General features: G+C 39.6%; 3 protein-coding genes across 4 annotated transcripts; 1 reads left to right on the plus strand and 2 right to left on the minus strand.

Annotated features, from left to right (window-relative positions):
* Positions 1 to 1,013: 1,013 nt before the first annotated feature.
* Positions 1,014 to 9,068, minus strand: pglyrp5 (peptidoglycan recognition protein 5). Its single transcript, XM_017466181.3, has 4 exons — positions 8,858 to 9,068; positions 2,089 to 2,293; positions 1,794 to 1,912; positions 1,014 to 1,695 (listed from the first exon to the last, which is right to left on the minus strand). Exons 1-4 carry the CDS (start codon positions 8,883 to 8,885, stop codon positions 1,508 to 1,510), a joined length of 540 nt encoding a protein of 179 aa, XP_017321670.1. The 5' UTR covers positions 8,886 to 9,068; the 3' UTR covers positions 1,014 to 1,507.
* LOC108264555 (F-box only protein 36) lies at positions 4,474 to 7,068 on the plus strand. The gene is made up of 4 exons (XM_047153169.2): positions 4,474 to 4,608; positions 4,827 to 4,935; positions 6,141 to 6,313; positions 6,744 to 7,068. Exons 1-4 carry the CDS (start codon positions 4,513 to 4,515, stop codon positions 6,951 to 6,953), a joined length of 588 nt encoding a protein of 195 aa, XP_047009125.2. The 5' UTR covers positions 4,474 to 4,512; the 3' UTR covers positions 6,954 to 7,068.
* A 3,368-nt stretch (positions 9,069 to 12,436) lies between the features above and the next one.
* On the minus strand, positions 12,437 to 17,232 carry polr2i (RNA polymerase II subunit I). Of its 2 annotated transcripts, NM_001200689.1 has the most exon segments (6): positions 12,444 to 12,640; positions 12,838 to 12,889; positions 13,479 to 13,553; positions 14,642 to 14,715; positions 14,801 to 14,855; positions 17,038 to 17,183. In NM_001200689.1, coding segments are annotated over 6 exon segments (381 nt in total). In that variant the 5' UTR covers positions 17,100 to 17,183; the 3' UTR covers positions 12,444 to 12,577.
* Positions 17,233 to 21,236: the final 4,004 nt, after the last annotated feature.

A 21,236-nucleotide genomic window follows, 5' to 3' on the forward strand; every position in this document is an offset into this window, starting at 1 on the left:
ACGTCTCAATAAAACCTTTAAGAAAATCCAACTGACAGCGCATGCATCACAAACATAAGATATCATATAGACATGAATAATTAATTAAGGTGATGGAGATTTGTTTGTTTTTAGAAAGAAGAGATGAATACCCTGCCTAGGGATAAATTTACTGCTTCAGAAAAGTATAAAAAGACATGTTTGTGTATGTATAATTCAGACTTTCTGCAGACTGTCTCACTTTATTGTTTCAATAAAGTTTGATTACTTTTTGACATCTACTAACCCTCTGTCTCTGAAGTTTTTTGTTAGGCTGGAAAGATTGTTTTCCACAACACCTCATAAGAGATGATCAACTGATGATAAATTGAAATGACAGACATGCTCATTTGTTGAGTTTACCCTTTGGAGTTAGCTCGTCACTGTGCCCACAGGACAAAACAAACATATCTGTCACACCTTATAACACATTGGCTATTTGTGTTGAAAATCTGACCGCACACCATGTATATGTGATATGATAACACCCTCTGTTGTGTTTGATGTGTATTTTTAGCATGTAGCTGCAGCCTTGCAGATCATCTCAGCTTGGGTGCATGTTTGAGGGAGTATACTGTAAGATAGTTGAAATTTGAACACAAAAATCGCACAAAAAGATATGCAATGTTTCTATTGAAAGGTTTGTTGAGCAGATTGTAATTCCATATCATTTTACATTTAGTTATACTCCTTCATACCAGGGTTTTGGTTGTTGTTGGTTAGTTAGCCAGCTGACAGAACATTAGGTGAAGTACCATATGCTTTTTTTAAAGTCATTTAGTCATTGAGCTGTTTAGTCAGTGTATTTACCTGTGTCTGGTTCTCCCCTATATGTTTTTTATTTACAATGCTGTCCAGAATTATGATCACTCTTCCAATAAAAGAACAAAAATCACTGCATAAAAAGAACATGCATTAATATGCATTATTTTCACTGTTATGAAAACATTATCTTCGAGTATCTAATGATGGGTCATTAAATTTAGAATCTGAAATAACTTTAGTGTGTTTTAATTGGATTTGTCAATGTCAATATCAGTTTATTTATAGAGTGCAATTAAAAAACAACAGTTGACGAATGTGCTGTACAATGATTACAAAAGAAAAACAAATAATAAACCATAGACAAAATAACAAACTACAAGGAATAACACTTTAAACTCAATTCTATAATGAACTGGCAACCAGTGCAGAGAAACTAAAACAGGAGTGATATGTTGACATTTCCGAACACCAGTCAAGACGCCTGCAAGCAGCATTCTGAACCGGGCAAGAGATGACTGGCTAATACCCATATAAAGACCCATTTAAAGAGTTTTTAAAAGAAAGAAATGATTTCACTTTGGCCAAAAAAAAAAGATTGGGACAAACTATACAATTTGAGTAGAAACCAACAAATAAAACACACACAAGGATTTCATGAAATATAAACAAAATACAGTGCAGTGTGCAAGAGGCATTAAAACATCCGTTTTAGACAATAAAAGCATCACGATGTGTGGTTTATTAGTGTCTTGAGTGTGTGTAGTGAGGAATACAGCTTCTCTCCTGGACACTGTGTGTCTGCAACGTCTCTGTGTCCCAAAATCACGAAGTTGGGCTGTAAATATCCCTTGGCCAGTCCATGCTGGATCAAAGCACACAGGGATGACAGAGCCTGCAAGCTCGGCGACTCATCTGACAGGAGGAAAATCACACCAATACATCAACTGAATGCTAAAACAAGATTTAACATGAGAGAGGAATGTGTCATTGTGCCAGGTTTGTGCGCTCACCATTAAAGTTGCCCATAAAAGCAACACCAACAGAGGTATGGTTATGTGTTTTTGCATGTGCTCCTACGATGCCCCAGCCACGGCCTTCATACACCACACCAGCCTGGTCCACCAAAAAGCTAAACATGCAAAATGAACAGTTTTCTTCGAATCCCAGCATTCAGTTGTAATGATCGCAGCATTTTAGAACAACCGAGACACACACTGTGCTCCACAGATTATTTACAGACAAGAGAAACAAGAACAAATAAAATTACACATTGCAGGAAGGTTAACCATAGCAATATTCACTAACTTGTAGCCGATGTCTGTGAAGCTGCGCTCGTGGATGTGTGCTTGCTGAATGTGTATTAGCTGAGCGACGCTCTGCGTAGGACTCCAGCAACTCCACAGTGCCGTGTGATGGATAATAAGCTTATCAGCAGGTTCGTGTAATCTTTCTCTCGTCTGAACATCCACTGCCTTCCACGCACTGCGGGGGATCACCGTCAGTTGTTGACCTGGAGGTTAATTGGCAACAGGTCAGTAACATGATTGTGTATAAAAAAAGAGTATCCTAGAGAGACAGTCTTTCAGAAGTAAAGATGGGCAGAGGTTCACTAATCTGCAAAAAACTGAGTCTACAATTTGTGGAACAATTTCAGAATAATGTTCCTCAACTTAAAATTGTGAAGACTATGAATATCTCATCATCTACAGTACATAATATCATCAAAAGATTCCGAGAATCTGTAGAAATCTCTGTGGGCAAGGGACAAGGGTGAAAATTAATATTGCATGCCCGTGATTTTCGGGCCCTCAGGCGGCGCTGCATTAAAAACAGGCATGATTCTGTAATGGAAATCACTGCATGGGCTCAGAAACACCTCCAGAACTCACTGTCTGTGAACACAGTTCGCCATACCATCCACAAATGCTGGTTAAAGCTCTATCATGCAAAGAAGAAGCCATATGTGAACATGATCCAGAAACACCACCGTCTTCTCTGGGCCAAAGCTCATTTAAAATGGACTGAGGCAAAGTGGAAAATCCAAATTTGAGATTCGTTTTGGAAATCATGGACTCCACGTCCTCTAAACTAAAGAGGACTAAAGAGGAGAGGGACCATCCGGTTTTTATCAGCGCTCAGTTCAAAAACCTGCATCTCTGATGGTATGGGGGTGCATTAGTGCCTATGGAATAGCAGCTTGCACATCTGGAATGGCACTATCAATGCTGAAAGGTATATACAGGTTTTAGAGCTTCATCCAGATTTCATCCCATCTTTACCTCTATAAGATACTCTTTTTATACCCAATCATATTACTGACCTGTTACCAATTAACCTACTTAGTTGCAAAATGTTCCTCTAGCTGTTTCTTTTTAGTAACACTTAATTTTCTAGCTTCTTGTTTCCCCGTCCCAACTTTTTTGAGACATGTTGCGGACATCAAATTCAAAATTACCTTATTTTTTCCTTAAAATGGTACAGTTCCTCAGTTTAAACATTTGATGTTTTCTATGTTCTATGAATAACATGGGTTTATGAGATTTGCAAATCATTGCATTCTGTTTTTAACTACATTTTACACAGTGTCCCAATCTTTTTGGAACTGGGGTTGTACCAGGACGTATGTACTGCAGAGATGTAGCTTGGTGGGAACCCGGGCAGTGGGAACTAAAGGCGGAGGATACCGATATTTGACTGTGCATTGATTAAGTCAAGTCAAGTTAATTCAAGTGGGTTGTCAAGCGACGTTGACAAGACACGATTCCAGCGGTGTGTTGTGTGTCTACCAGCACCACAAAGCGATATGGCTCTGATCCTTCATTGCATCACAGGCATACAAAATAATAATAATAATAATAATAATAATAATAATGATAATAATAATAATAATAATTTTAAAAAGTCAGGAACATGATTTCGACAACTGGAAACCGTGTTTTTGTCCACGAAAAGCTCGCTGTTTTCCGTTCGTCAGCACACATATCACTTTAACTTTCATCCGCACAAACTCGTTATGTACTGAAGACGCTGGTAAACAGTGTTATTACCTATGTTTGATGCTGTTGCAGTGTTGTTTAGTTGCTGTTACAGACAGTTGCAGCAGCTCCACTAAGATTACCGTGGGCTAAATTTCAAACAACACCCTGCTGTCTATATAAGTGCACTATATAGGGTGCGAAATAATGGCTTCCACGACTACCTAGGATGTACGTCTAATGTGTAGTGTTTTTGAGACGAGGCCGATCACTACCGGATCAGCCGCGCACGATGTAAACGACGCATGCGCGCAATTTTCACGCAAGCGCAGTAAGAGAGACAGTGACGTCACTTGAACAGTGGCGCGACCTGTGTTCTGTTTCAAAACAGTCCTGTGTGACAGTGAATTTAAAACAAAACAGATTTTACGTGCACAAAAATGTTAAAGCGGTTTTGTATTATAAGTGTATAATAAAATATCACTTTGTTGTCAGTATAAGTGTAATATACCCCTTGACTACGTATATATATATATATATATATATATATATATATATATATATATATATATATATATATATATATATATATATAATGTGTTCTTTGTAACGTGATTAATAACTAATTATTTACTAGTAACGTTCAGAATGACCCAGCACACACCCTATGAACGATAAATAAAGAACTTTCGATAGCAAGCAGCTAAACCGGTGGCTCTTGTTGTCATGGTAACCATTGGCAATAGCAACAAACATGGCGTCCCTGCTGCCCGAGTTACTGTTTGAGACCAGTGGTCAGGCCCCTGCTCCTTCTAAAGATTTCTTTCAGCTCGATGTAACAAAAACACAGGTATGATCATTTACATGAGTAGCAATTTTATAATCTGTTTATAACAAGTTGTGTACAGAAATAGGTAAAGGAAGAGGTGGTAAAAGTCCAGTATAGCATAAAAGTTTCCACTGAAACGCAACATACTTCATAAGTGTTCGTCTTTCTCGTGTGTGTGTGTGTGTGTGTGTGTGTGTGTGTGTGTGTGTGTGTGTGTGTGTGTGTGTGTGTGTGTGAAGGTAATATGGAGGTGGTGGAAGATTTCTCTGCATGTTAAGTTGCAAAGCACGTTGCCCGGAGAAATGAAACAGAGTCATAAGGAGTTTCTAAATGATGAGAGGCTACAGAGTAAGATTCTGAAAAACAGACAGACATCCATTTTCTATACGATTTATCCTGCTGGGTCACGGAAAACCAGAAGCATCAGGCACAAGGAGGGATACACCCTGGAGGGGGTGCCAATCCATCACAGGACACACTCACATACATATTCACACACACACACACACACTTTCACACTTTGGACATGTCAATCAGCCTATCGTGCATGTCTTTGGACTGGGGGAGGAAACCGGAGTACCCGGAGCACGGAGAACACGGAAACGCCACACACACAGGACCGCGGCGGGAATCGAACCCCTAACGTGCTAACCACTAAGCCAGACAGACATATAAATAGATAAATAGATAGACAGATGGATAGATCTATCAGATACTTTATTGATGCTTTAAGGGAACTTACAGATATCTAGCATTATTATATACCAGAACAGTTGATATATCATAAAAATACATTTAAAATAGGCTAATTAATCAAGTATTATGAGTTATAAAAAAAACCCAGCAATAACAATGTATACATGCCCACTGTACAAATAATTAACTGTATATAAAACGGCAGATAATAATGTAGGCCTAATACCTCAAATATTAATTTCTTTAATCCTGTAATTTTGTTCCATTATACTATATTATATTTTTATATTTTGTTCTATTATATTTTATCTTGTACTACTACTAATAGTACTACTACTACTACTAATAATAATAATAATTATTATTCTTATTATAAATGTTTCAGGAAGTTTGATTATACATTGTCAGTAAAATGGTATTCACATATAATTTACAGGGTTCAAATCTTTGTTACTGGGATGGGACCCTCAAGGGTACGTCTTTTGTACCTTTGGTTTACCTGGTGCATGTAGAGCAGGAGTGTCCAATCTTATCCACAAAGGGCCGGTGTGGGTGCAGGTTTTCATTCCAATCAAGCAGGAGCCACTCCTAATTCCACCTGTCTAATCAGTTGAGCTTGGTTTTCAATAGACTCAGATGTGGCTTCTGCTTGGTTGGAATGAAAACCCGCACCCACACCGGCCCTATCCGGATAAGATTAGATTATACACCCCTGATGTAGATGAAACATCTTTATCAACCATTGTAAAACCTTTAGAAATCATGATATCTCTTTGATGTCACGTTTACATTTTGAGGAGCAAAAATGTACCTTTATGGTATACAGTGTGCATGTGTGTGTGTGTGCGCACATTTAGAACAAGTTGGTATGGTGCTTGGGTCACAGCTCCTGGAGTACACACTTGGCCTCTGTGAAGGGAGGTTTGATTATCTGGAGCGTTTGCCTGATAAGCTGCTGCTGCGTTTTCTTTCCTATATGAGCTACCAGGATATCTACCACCTCAGACAGACCTCACGCCGTTTCAGGAAGGTCAGAGCACCCAAACAATAGGGTTCTACTTAGTGTTCCTGGGGAAACGTTGGCTATTGTTTCATGCAAAATATTAGGGTTCATCTTAGTGATCTTAATAGAACATTAAGGGCCTGTACCAAACATTATAATTTATGTCTAGAAAGTGTTAGATTTCAAGGCTTCATCCCAAACTCAAAAATTCATGTTTATTTTTCCCCAACAGGCATGCCAGCTAAATTTATGTCTTCTTAGTGGTTTACTGGAACATTAACTATTTTAAGGTTACATCCCAAATGTTAGAACCAAAAGTTTTAAATCTTTATCCCAAACTGCAGAATTCATGTCTAGCTTATATCCATCCTAAATGCCCCTACACATCCAAAGTTGCCTTATTATTAGCTTAAGACAAGGACATGAGTGGCAGTAAATTTTGTCTGTGTGTGTCCAGCTGTGTGACTCTAATGAATTCTGGGAGCAGGAAGTGCGGCGTTGCGGTGATGATATCACACCCGAAATAGAGATGCTGGCCAAGAAGTTTGGCTGGAGGAGGATCTACATCACTTTCTATCATAGTAAAGCCCAACTTGGGAGCGAGAAAGACATACCCATGGGCATGGGTGAAGATGAGGGCAAAGATGAACCACATGAATCCCTTTAAACATGGCTCCTAGAAGCATTATGTAAATCTCTGTGATAATTGCTTGTATTTTCTCATTTGTAAGTCGCTTTGGATAAAAGCGTCTGCTAAATGAATAAATGTAAATGTAAATTTATTGTTCTTATGTTTGCAGTGTTATCATTAATAAACTTTCCTGACACGCTTGTTCCCCAACTGTGTGTTTGTCAGATGTGGAACATGTATAATGTAATTAGAGATGATTGATTGTAATGCTCTAATAGTTTTTCTAAGTTGCTTCCATACATTTCAGAAAACAGTGTCTCAGCTCCCAAGCATTCTAGCATATTTCTCAAAACTAGGGATGTCACAAGAACCGATACTTTCTTAAAACGTGATGGTACTTGTAATTCTGGAGTAACGTTGGAACCGGTCGTAATTAAGGTACCGTAGTTGCAATTCTTACGGACCTGATGTAGGCAGCAAATACACACAAGTGTTTTAGTGGGTCCACAAGTGGTGAAGAAGAAGAACAACAACTACAAACACACGGGAAAAACTACAGAAGTTTAGCTCCACCGCGACTCGCTGAGAGGAAAAGTGGTATGGACTATGGAAATACTTCGCATTCGTGGTAGATGATAACAAACATATAATTGATGCTCTGAAGCCGGTGTGCAACTGTTGCTATCGTTCATTTCAAACAAAGCGAGGAAACACCTGGAATTTGGCGAAGCACCTGAAAGACGGTCCCAATATTATGTTTGTTTGAGGCAGCTGCCATTGTGGCCGTGAAACCAGCTAACGTTATGATCCATGTAATGTTAGTGATAGCCTGTTATGTGTTAACGACGCTAATGCATTGCAATGTTATAAACTAGCTCCTAATGGGCCACCATCCATCGCCATTCAGCCTGTGTCCTGTCAGCAAAATGTAGACTAATGTCACTAATAATTATTGAAATGTTCAAGCTTTTAATAAATCTTTTTGGCCTGCCATCGTCTCAGTGAATTTAAACTAATGCTTGCATTCAGAGCATTTGGGGTGGGTGTGTGTGTGCACGCACGTGTGTTTAGGAGTGCTGCACCTCCACTGTAGCCTCCACTCATTGTCAGAGTGTTTGATAACTAAAATCTCTCTCTCTTTGCCAGTATCAGCCAGAGGAGGATGTCCTCCAGGAGAGTTTTTAATCATTTTTTTTAAATGTTATTTTTTATACCATTTTTAGATTATTTTTATCTACTTTGGTATCGAGTTTTGTGTACTTTTGGTGGTATCGGTACTGACTACTAGATTTTTGCTATCGTGACATATATATATGCACACATTATACAATATTATACATAAAACACTAAAGTCTAATAAAAGTTATTCATGTAGTTTGGGCACCAGGATTATCAATCCAATAGTTTATGAACCTAGAGTTTAATGCCATTTAACTACAGAGCCTTGTAATTGTATAATCTGTTATGGCCCCTTGTGTTTACTTTTCCCATCAGAGAACTGACTATACTGTTTTATGCAAGATATCAATTTACAAAACGATGACAAGTTATACTAATAATAATGACATACATTTGGGTTTTTATTGTTATTTACCAACTTAAAAGCGCTCATTAGTGAGGCAAACTCTATTAAAAACAGATTAATGTGGGTGCGACTTCACTTCCTGCTAGCTAGCTGAAAAACTGCTGACGTAACTGCTGCAGTGCTATCAATTCTGTGTCGTTGATTGCCTAGCAACTGATTTTATATTTTCTAATTTAATTACGATTCTGTTTCACATAGAAAATGCTGTTAACTAACACATACACTGTTAAACTCCACAGACAGAGAGAGAGAGAGAGAGAGAGAGAGAGAGAGAGAGAGAGAGACGTTCACACACTCAATATATGCACTACCTGTGGAGAAATTGAAATAAAATCCGGTGTTCAGCCTGTCTTACCTGTAATATATCCAGCTGCTCCTGTCATGTCTCGCCCTGTGTGTGTATGTGTGTGTGTGCAAACATGAAAAAGGAGAACATTTAGAAATGTCAACACAGCGCAGGTGTTAAGGGCGGACACGTTTCAGCATTTCCTCGTGGAATTTCCGAGTGGGAGAGGCAGCAACATTTTACGCAAATAGAGAGAGAGAGAAAGAGAGAGAGAGCGAGAGAGAGAGAGAGAGATAGATTACAACAGTTTTGCACACAGACTGGAACTTCAGACTTTGGCGCAGGAAGGAACTGCCACTCTGAGGACATGTAGTGTGTTGAACAGAGGTGTAATTTACACTGGGGATACAGGAAGCATGTCCCCCATCGCTTTATATCATGTATAACAGTTGACGCTCCATATAAGTGAATTTAAAAAAATAGGTTCAGGCAAACTCTTCTGTAAACTATTAAAGCTAGTGTCGTATAGCTACAAGGACTGCAGCCATCTTTATCTGTAACTGCAGCTCTGCACTGCTAACATATTATTATTATTATTATTATTATTATTATTATTATTATTATTATTATCAGTATCCATCCATTTCCTGTACCACTTATCCGACACAGTGGACTTGGGGCACAGAGTGGGGGACACGTTAGGTGGGGTGCCAATCCCATCACAGGGCAAAATCACACACTAAGGACAATTTGCAAACACCAATCACCCAGCAACGCATGTTTTAGGACTAAGGGCGGAAACCAGAGTACCTGGAGGAAACCCCCAAAGCATGGTGAGAACATGCAAGCTCCACGCACACAGGGCAGAGGCAGGAATCGAACCCCCAACCCCGGAGGTGTGAGGCAAACGTGCTAACCAATAAGCCTCCGTGCCCCCTTCCCATAATAATAATAATAATAATAATAATAATAATAATAATATGATGATGATGATGAACATAAATACGCTAAACAAACGTTTTTGAGTTTGTATGCACTCGAGTCTTCAGGACAGAGTTTACAGTAACATGACAAGCTGTGGTTTTTGTCTCATTAACATAGAGGAAAAAACAGCAGGCTGTTGAGGGAATGGTTGTATTTAGCTCCAGCAGCGTAACTGAAAACAGGAACCGAGTCCTGTGCTGGGAAACTTGCTGATTTTACAAAGCGCCGACACATCTCCCATAAATGTTAAACAAACAGCAACCCCTAACAGTAAACTTCACCATATTAACTATTACTTCTTCACTTTTGTTCTATAAAAACACATAGAAACACAAGTCCCTGTGCATGAGTTGCTATAAGAATGATAAGTCAGTCAACACATTCTGATATGAGAATTTAACTGCACTGTGGTATAATTGTTGTACTCAACACATTCTTTGTTAAAAGAAAATATCATTTGACGATCATTTGGATATCCTGCTTAAAACTCCAGTGCTACCATTGTAAAACACCTTCCTGTGTCCCTGCTCATATAAATTTGTGTCAATGTTTAGCCTTAGAGCTCAAGTTTAACTACCACACTTTACAGCTAAATGTGTGTACACCTGATCACACCCATATGTGGTTCTCCCCAAAATAATAATAATAATAATAATAATAATAATAATAATAATGATGATGATCAGCCTCCCTTGCCATGTATTCTCCAACCTCATCAGGCATTATAGAAGACAGAGCTGTTATCTTGGAAAAGGGAGGTAGCACAAAGTATTGACTAAGAGGGTGCCAATAATTGTTGCATATAGTTAAACATTTTTTTGATAAACCGGTTTTGTTTGCAATTGTTTGAAATCCACAAGAGTAGAGTATTTTTGTGAATTTTTTTAACAAAAGATCAAAAGGTTCAACAATAAAGACAATTTTTCACAGCCTTCTTTGCTCATATTTACCAAGGGTGCCAATATTAGTGGAGGGCACTGTAGATGCACATTACATATATTCCAGCCAATTTTCTGCTCATGCGTGGTGTGAGGGATCAACATTACCCTAACAATAATGAGGGTGTCTCCGGGGTATTTCTTGTTGAAAAAACACCAGCAGGTGTTGTTTCCATAATGAAAGAAGGAAATTATGCTGCTACTTCTAAATAAATAAATAAATAAACTAAACAAAAAAACAGCCCGACACTGACAATATCTAACCTTAACATAAACAGATTAAATATAAACACAGTCCTCTCCGAAAGTAACAGCAAGACCAGTAATTTTGTTTTTGCTATACACCGGACAATTTGGGTTTGAGATCAAAAGAAGAATGAGAAGATAAACCAGAATTTCAGCTTTCATTTCTGATATTTACAACTAGATCTATTAAAAATTAAAACACCTTAGAACATGACACCTTTTGTTTGAAGCCACCCATTTTTCTAGTGATTAAAAACAAAACAAAACAAAACAAAACTTTGGAACATGTGACTGACGGGTGTTTCTTGTTTCCTGTTATATTGAGTGTTTAAACAATAAACAGCTCTGAACATCTACATCTGGTTTTAATCTTCAGGTTCACCTGTGAAAATTTGTGCATTTGTTGTTCAAAAGGATAAAACAACATGATCAGAAAGTTGTCACTGAGAGAAAAACCAAGACATTTTTAAGCTGAGGCGAGGGAAAACCACTAGCTCTGGGCATAGCAAATACAAGAAGTTGGAATTTGGAATGAAAGAAACCACTGGTGTACTAACAACCAGACATGAACAGGTTGACCAAGGAAACAATAGCAGCTGATGACAATCACTGAGAGAGCTGTGAAGAAAAACCTCCAAAACGACAGTTAGTGACATCACCAACACAATCCACCAATCAAAGAAGAGTTTGATTGGAATTCCCAAAGAAATACAGAGATGAGCCACAAAAGTGTGGAGAAAGAAAGAATCTGCTCATGATCCAAAACATACAAGCTCATCAGTCAAGCATGGTGGAGGTAGTATAATGGCTTGGGCTTGGATGACAGCTTCTGGAAAAGGCTTACTAATCTTTATTGATGATGTAACTCATGATGGTGGCAGCAGAATGAATTTCCGATTGACAAAGAAATACATCCAATCTAAATGGAATGAACTACATCATTCAGCGAGTCAACGACCCAAAACACACTGCCAAGACAACAAAGGACTTCATCGGGGTAAATTTGGATCTCCTCCTGAAGAGGAGAATGAAGGAAGAAGCGCCACAAAACAAACAACTGAAAGAGGCTGCAGAAAAAGCCTGGAAAAAAACATAAAAGAAGAATGCAACAGTTTGATGACGCCAGTCGGTCAACGGCTTGATGCAGTTATTGCAAACAAAATATTAAGTGTTATTTACTTTAAGACTATCTATTCCAATACTTTTACTCTCCTAAAAATTGGGTGGTCTTCCACCAGCAGTGCCATGTTCTAGGTTGTTTAACACATCTAGATGTAAATATCAGGAAATTAAAGCTGAAATTCTGGTTTACCGTCTCATATTCATCTTTTGATCTTGAACATAAATGCCTTCAATGTGTAGTGAAAACAGTTTTTTCCCCCCAGTGAGGACTGTACATAAACTAAATGTTCTTAAAATCCAAACTTATTTTATTGTATCTCTTTGGGACATGCTTATTTCACATAAAACTCAAAAATCATAAAATCTTTAAAAAATATTTAATAAGAAAACTAAGAATCCATTATTACACACACACACACACACAAATCAGACCTCTGAACACATCTGAGCTCATTAGCCTTAGAGACGAATTAAGCGAGTGAGTCGCTCCACCTCTCCTTCACTCTGTCCACCTGTGTCCACAGTGTGGAGCCGTACACACGTAGTACAGCCTCATTGCATCCTACAACACACAAAACACATAATAGCTCAAATTAAACGCTAGGCATTTTGGAACGTATGAGTACAAGTGCAGTATGACACTGAGCTGTTCGACCAATATGTCACTCTACACATCCCATCTGCGTTGTGTAATGGCTGTATGACTGTACACACGGTGTTGTTATTCCTTATGTAATTGCGTATTTTGTCATTTTGTACCTCAGCCTTCATGCTGTGTGACTGGAAGAACACCGCCTCCTTGTGGCCACATCTGGAAACGAGAAAACACTTACAATACAAGGCTTAGTAGTGCGAGTGTTCACACACTCCACATCGGCACTGATGAGCAGCGCTCCGGGTGTATACAGTGGGGGAAATAACCATTGAACACAACAACATATTTTTCAGTAAATATATTTCCAATGAGGCCATTCACATGAAATTTTCACCAGACATCAGTATTAACTCAAGAAATCCGCAAATAAAGAATTCACAACATTAAAGTCCATAAATGAAGTTATGTGTAATAAAGTGGAATGACACAGGAAAAAGTATTGAACACGCTAAGAAAAAAGCAGCTCTCCAAGGCATGGTAAGGCAAGGGACCAGCTGAAGTCTACAAGTAATTAAACCTATCTGTGCAGATTAATATCAGCTGGGTTAGTAAACTGATGGTCTAGAAAAAGGCTTTTCGTTACCAAGGTGTCACACAAGAAACATCTCATGATGGGTAAAAGCAAAAAGCTCTCCCAAGACCTTTTGACGTGTTCAGTACTTATTTCCCCGACTGTATATGTATAATTTGCAATGAATGCTATATGTGTACTAATTGTTGTTTTTTTTGTGTGCGCAGCATTCACTTAGGGCATGGATGATCTTCGGTACGAGGCAGCGTTGGGTCTTGAGACACATCAGCAATTATCTGTGTGAGCTCGCTGTAGAAACACAATCAACATGCAGTCAACCTGCACTCCACACCAAGTCACAATAACGAGTTAATTTCTGATATATACAGTTGTGCCCAAAAGTTTGCATACCCCTTGCAGAATCTGCTAAATCTTAATACTGTTAACAAAATAACAGCGATCATAAAAATCCCATGCTGTTGTTTATTTAGTTCTGTCCTGAATAAGCTATTTCACATAACAGATGTTTATATATAGTCCACAAGACAAGATAATAGATGAATTTATAAAAATCACCCTCTTCAAAAGTTTACACACCCTTAGTTCTTAATACTGTGTGCCGTTACCTGGATGATCCACGACTGTTTTTATGTTTTGTGAGAGTTGTTCATGAGTCCCTTGTTTGTCCTGAGCAGTTAAACTGCCCACTGTTCTTCAGAAAAATCCTCCAGGTCCTGCACATTCTTTTATTTTCCAGCATCTTCTGCATATTTGACCATTTTCCAACAGCGGCTATATGAGTTGAGATCCATCTTTCCACACAATTGAGGGACTCGTACACAACTATTACATAAGGTGCAAACATTCACCGATGCTCAAGAAGGCAACACAATACATTAAGAGCCAGGGGGATGTAAACTTTTGAACAGTATGATCGGTGTAAATTGTTAGTATTTTGTTTAAAAATCTTTTTTTCCTCCATTTAGTACTGCTCTTCAGACGCTAAATAAGAGACATGTAACCATCTTATTTAGCATCTGAAGGACAATACTAAATAAACAACAACATGGGATTTTTATGATCGCTCTTATTTTGTTAACAGTATTAAGATTTAGCAGATTCTGCAAGGGGTATGCAAACTTTTGGGCACAACTGTAAATATTGTTATATGATTTCTATTATGCATAAAGTATAGTATATTGATACTAGATATTTTTCTGTAGCAGTAAACTCACATCTGTAAATGTATTCTTTAATCTAAAAAAAATAAAGAATAAAAATTCTGTCTGCCTTTTTTTCTGTGTGTAATCAGAATGATGGGATTGCCTTATCCAATCGCATGCTCCCTAAAATCCAGCCAGCATAGGTGACTGTGATGAGGTTGTGTCTGTACTCACTCAACTTCGTGTGTGATTTTGTTCACGTAGATGCAGCTGTTATCGGCTTCCTGCTGATAATCACAGTTCCTACACTGCGCGCACACACACACACACAATTAGATCTGGAGACGAGTGATTAGTAATCTAGACAGACAGGGTTGTGTTGTGGAGACTCACAGCATAGAGGAGGATGCGGTTCTCTTTGTCCTCTTTTGGATACAGCATGTTGTTACTGTAAACAAACACATACACGACAGTCACGTTTATAGCTGCAACAACTAAGCGACAAAACCGATCAAAATAATTGGCAACAAATTTCATTATTGATTAAGTGTTATGAAGCACGCTGCGGTGCACTATGTCTTTTCATTTAGACCATAAACACACTTTTGTTGAGAACTGGAATAGCATGTTACCGCACAGAGCGTATGGGAACAGTTTACATTACACTACGCTGCTGGCCTCGTGACAACTTGTGTTTTCATGCCAGTAATATTTCGATATGTAAACATTTGTTTGCAGAAACGCGATGTAACTGCTTGCACCTCGGGGTGTTGAGCTGTCCTAGCTTATTCAGATTTCTAGCTACGTCACACATTTATGGACATACCCATCTATCTGTACTGCTCTATCAGAAAACATTACCTTGTGGTACATGGTATGCTTCACATGGCAGCTCGATGGGTTGAAAATGACTGAACATGATATCAAATGAATGCTTAGTCTGAGAGAGAAAATGTTTTCTCACGTCGAACCACATGCACTATGCAGTGTTGGGCCGCGAGCAGTGAAGCTATTTGAATCTGAATTAGCTTGTAAACCATACGCTTTAATATTCTAAGCACACACAATACACTTTTGAAAAATATATCGTGTGTAATCAAGCCTCCATCCTGCTTTCGGTTCATACTGAAGGTGATTCGCCAATTTCGGGCTGTGAGTGCTCAGAAAGCAGTGCTGAGAGTGGATCAATTCCACACCAGACAGGAATCACATCATATGGTTGAAGCAAACCCCAGAGTATCAACGACATGAAGACCATGCACTGGTTCTCTGGACTGCATTTGTATTTACGCTTCACGGCCAGTGTGTTCTCAGGGCAGGCTACAGATCCAGCACCACAATGACCGGGATAAAGTACTTACCGAATCTACATTATCCGGCCAAACATCTGTGGACGCCTGACCATCACACCCATATGTGCTTCTTAAACATCTCATTCAATACGTTATAATGGGCTCCATTCTTCTGGGAAAGCTTTCCAGTAGATTTTGGAGTGTGGCTGTGGGGATTTGTGCTCATTCAGCCACAAGAGCATTAGTGAGGTCAGGCACTGATGTTGAGTGAGGATGCAATTCCTGTTCATCTTAAAGGTGTTCAGTGGGGTTGAGGTCAGGGCTCTGTGCAGGACACTTGAGTGAGTTCTACCACTCCAACTTTGGCAAACCATGTCTGCATGGAGCTCGTTTGTGTACATGGACACTGTCATACTGGAATATGTTTGGGCCTCTTAGTTCCAGTGAAGGGAAACAAATTTTAAAGCATACTGTGGAGGAGAGGAGGCAGGTTGAACCAGCAGGTAACACGTAATGATTCTCACCTGCATGTAATTAGCGACAGTTGATTTGTTTGTATCTCATTGCGCATAGAAGCCAGACAGAGAGAGAGAGAACACCAACCAGCAAAGATCCACGTATGTGTGTATGAAAAAAAGCAAAAGTAAAAGAATAAAGCGTCTATTGTGTTGTTCCAAGCCTGTCTCCAGCTTCCTCGTTCCCTACCTGAACCTGGGAACTGATACACATAAAAACAAACACCTTCTTTGCAACTTCATGGCAAAAATATATGGAAGGAAGAACAATATATGTATAAATATATACAATATATTTCACCCAACCATTGGTTGGGTGAAATGCTGGATATCACTCCCATCCATCCATTTTCTGTAGTGCTTATCCTACACAGGGTCACAGGGAACCTGGAGCCTATCCCAGGGGATTCTGGGCACCCCTGGACGGGGTGCACAACCATTCACACACTATGGACAATCAGGACTAGGGGAGGAAACCGGAGTACCCGGAAGAAACCTCCTAAACACGTGTAGAACATGCAAACACAGGGCAGAGGCGGGACTCGAACCCAACCCTGCAAGTGTGTCACCTGTAATTACCCTCATGTCATCTGTATATACACAATACATCACTGGGGGTGGGTTTGTGTATCAGTCGTTCTGGAGCTTATACTGGTTTGTAATATATTATGTTTGAGTTTATTGTTACAGTTCGGTGTGTGAGATTATCTCTCGGTTATTACTGTGACTGATCACCAAGCCTTCAACAGCATCTCTCTCAGCTCAAGTCAGGATAACGCGCGATTACAGACACGCAGTCGGTTATGATCATAAATTAACTCACCATTCCTGACAAAACCGGATCCCGACGAACCCGGGCTCACACGCGCCGCCTTCCAAATCCATATACACCTAACTACAACCGGACAATATCGCGGATAAAAGAATCAACACCGCTGCAGCAGTACGAGGGGAACAGCCACGATAACATTGTGCATGGGCGCGATTTGATTTTTAGTTGTTGTTGTTACGATAGCGTGACACCGTGCGGTGGGAGGACAGAACTGCGCCTGAAATACAACTGAAGCAAGACACTGCGAGTCGGAGTAATGGGAGTGTCGAAAGCTAAAGGGGCGTGTGTGTCGAAAGACTATTTCAATTGACCGAGAATGCAGGGATGACGTTTTTTCTAGGCCAACCCGGAAGTTAGCGTTGCCCTGGCTCCCGCGACAAAAAAAGTTGTTTTCCCCCCTCCACTGGCTTTTGGATTATTGCAGAAAATAAACTCTGTCACCAACAAAAGTTTATGCTTCTAACGCGTTTTGTTCTTCAAGTTAATCTCCATAAATGAGCACAACATTTATGAATTTCGAAGCTAACGTTAGGCTATAAACGAACTACACCACGGTCGCATGATTTCAACGTCACCACCGCTAAGATTCCGATATCATAGCACTACAATTAGAAAATGCTATGAATTGATAAATCTACAAGTTGGAAAGTTTGAGTTGGAACAGTTTGCCAAAGAACGAGTATAAACACAACGAGACTGTAGTAGATGAGATTTCCTGTTCGGCGTGATGACGTTTAATGTCCCCGACAACCTCTGTAGTCCCATTTAGCCACTTGTTAGCAACCGTCTTTTTAAAGACATGTAAAACTTTTAACAGTCACAAGTGGGGTTTTACTGGTGTATTTTATCTCGTAGAATACAACATGAAAATACCTTGAACTTGTAATCACCACAGACCTTATTTCAGGCTTTTAACCAAAATCCCATTCAAAAATATTCCTATCTGGACTTCTTCCTTTATCTCTCGTTATTCTATCACGGATAATCATAGAGCTGTTTGGATCCATCCATCCATCTTCTATACCACTTATCCTACAGGGTTGCAGGGAACCTGGAGCTTATCCCAGGGAGCAACAAGACAGGGTGCCAATCCATCGCAGGGCACACTCACATACACATTCACACACTACAGACACTTTGGACATGCCAGTCAGCCTTTCACACATGTCTTTGGACTGGGGGAGGAAACCAGAGTACCCGGAGGAAACCACCACAGCACAGGGAGAATCGAACCCCCAACCCTGGCAGTATAAGGCAAACGTGCTAACCACTAAGCCTCCATGCACCCACTGTTTGGATCTCTTTCCTCTTTTCTTCTAAACACACACACACAATGTTCTTGTCCATGTTTGGGTGAACTACATCTTCACTGTGTTCCCATGTTCAACATTCTTCAGAGTCTCCATGTTCTTTGTATTTTTTGTTGTTGTCTTTCTCTCTATTCTTTATTCGCAAACAGACTTTATTTAGTTAATTGATTATATTCAGTTAAGAGACATAGGCTACAGTTAATAGTATTTAGCTAGCTAATAAAATTCGAGTTTCATTGTATAACAGACGTCATCCAGCTAACACAACTATCAGACTTCTTAAAGCTTAGATAAACGTTGTCCGGCTTGTAAGCATTGCCTACCTGATAATTTTATTTTGCTAGCAAAATATAGCCATCAAATAATCATTATTTTGCTTACAAATAATATGAGGGCGCACGGTGGTTTAGTGGTTAGCACGTTCGCGTCACACCTCCGGGGTTGGGGGTTCGATTCCCACCCTGTGTGGGCGGAGTTTGCATGTTGTCTCCGTGCTGCAGGGGTTTCCTCTGGGTACTCCAGTTTCCTCCCCCAATCCAAAGACATGCATGGAAGCTGATTGGCATGTTCAAAGTGTCTGGAGTGTGGGGTTGGCACCCTGTCCAGGGTGTACCCTGCCTTGTGCCTGATGCACCCTGGGATAGGCTCCAGGTTTCCCTGTGACCCTGAAGGTTAAGTGGTATAGAAGATGGATGGACAAATAATATGACCTGAAGATGGAAGGAACCAGACCACTTCATAGAGAAACACTGATCATAGTGAGTGTGCAAGGTCACAGAAAATGGAGCTTTATATTTAAATTTTACTGTCACATATGATAGCACTTAGTCTGAAACAGTTAAGGATGAGTAAATGTGGATGACTAATTTCAGCGTTGGTCTAGCTTTTTAAGAACAGCTGCCTAGCAAACACATGGTCCTGACCTAAAGAATGGTTCACTTTAGCCTGTGAATTGTGAAATAAAATGCCAAAGACTGACTCGATTTCATGAGCATTATTTAAACGTGTAGGCTATAATATTTTGGCTATGTAGTAGCGCCATAGAGCTTTCTATTCCTGTTCTGTACCTATTTTCTTCACACTGACTGAAGTAATTTTTATTAGAGTGTTTATTAAATTCAGTTTGATAAAACAATTTGTTTTTGAGGTATTGAAGTTTGAATTAAATCCAGGTGTCCATTCAAAACAGGCTAATAAATATAAGATCTCAATAACTTAAATAACAAATTTCATAATGGTTGGTAGTGATTTACACCACACTAACTAAATAATGATAATAATGATAATAATGATAATAATGATAATAATAATAATAATAATAATAATACTCATGTACCCCTGGGTATGCTTCATGTACCCCTGAGAGACAGCTTTGAGACTCTCCAACAACATTTTATAGCAGTTTTTTTTTTTTTTTTACCTGTATGTAAGTCGGGATTGTGAACCTTTGAATTATGATGTACATATAAAGGAGAAATATTAATAAATTTAATCAGTTACACACAGCACACTAAGACACACCAAACAGAGCAATCCGTTGATACACTAGTGTACAGTACTGTTAGCCACATGCTGATAAATACCTAAGACTATTTAAAATGGATATGTTTTTAGATAGAGGACGCAGTCTCTTTGCTGAGAAAGTTAACACAGAAGAGCCTAGTGTGGAAAAAAAACGAAATTGCAAAAATGTGACAACTCTAATGGGCCACAAAGGGGGGAGCCTCACGCTGAAAAACCACTGGTGTAGCCTATATGCATCTACTATGCTCATAACATGAAAGGAATTTGTAATCTTGGTAAAGAAGGAAGAAATGCAACAAAACATCCAGCTCCATTTACAACCCGTTTCCTTTTGCAACCAGCTTGATGTAGCCCATTAATGAGTCTGCATGTTCGTAACAGAGATGTTTCATATTCTAGTATCAGACTGGTTTGAGTCTGTAAAAATATGCACATCGGCAAAAGTCTATTGCAAATTATTTTCCGAAGAGAAAAAGGTACCGAATGCCTGACTGACACACCCATATGTGGTTCTTCCCCAAACTGTTGACACAAAGTTGGAAGCACATAATTGTACAGGATGTCTTTGTCATTACAGTTTCCCTTCACTGGAACTAAAAGGCCCAAACATGTTCCTGCATGACAATGCCCTTGTGCACAAAGCGAGGGCCGTGAAGATATGGTTTGCCAAAGGTGGAGTGACTTGCACATAGCCCTGACGTCAACGCCAATGAACACTGCACCCTAGGCCTCCTCACCCAACATCAGTAATCGATTTCTCCAATGCTCTTTTAGCTGAATAGGCAGAAATCCCCACAGCCATTTTCCAAAATCTAATGGAAAGCCTTCCTAGAAGAGCGGAGACTGTTTTAACAGCTCAGTATTAATGGCCATGGTTTTGGAATGGGATGTTCAATACACAGGTGTCCACATACTTTCTGCCATATAGTGTGGTATCTCAGTCAACCCAACTGCTGGTGTTTTTGGAGGTGGGAAGAAACTGGGTAACCCAGAGGAAACCCACACAGACACATGGAGAACATGCACAGAAACACTACACGGAAACTAACCTGAGCTCAAGAGCAAACCTGGGATCCTGCGGTGCATTTGTCTGTTCTTTCAATTGATCAAATGATCCCAAATGATCACCCAGTATGCAATTACACTACTCTGGTTTGAACAAGCACCAAAAAAATACAGTCATTCATCTTCACTGACTGGTTTATCCTGGTCAGGGTTGCAAGGGATCAGGATCTTATCACAGGAAGACAGAGCATGGGAGGTGGCACCAGTCCATCACAGGGCTGGACCCCAACCCCCCCCCCCCCCCCCCCCCCCCCCCCCCACACACACACACACATCTAGGGCAATGTATCA

This window comes from Ictalurus punctatus, chromosome 4, assembly GCF_001660625.3.
Source record: "Ictalurus punctatus breed USDA103 chromosome 4, Coco_2.0, whole genome shotgun sequence".
Lineage (NCBI taxonomy): Eukaryota > Metazoa > Chordata > Actinopteri > Siluriformes > Ictaluridae > Ictalurus > Ictalurus punctatus.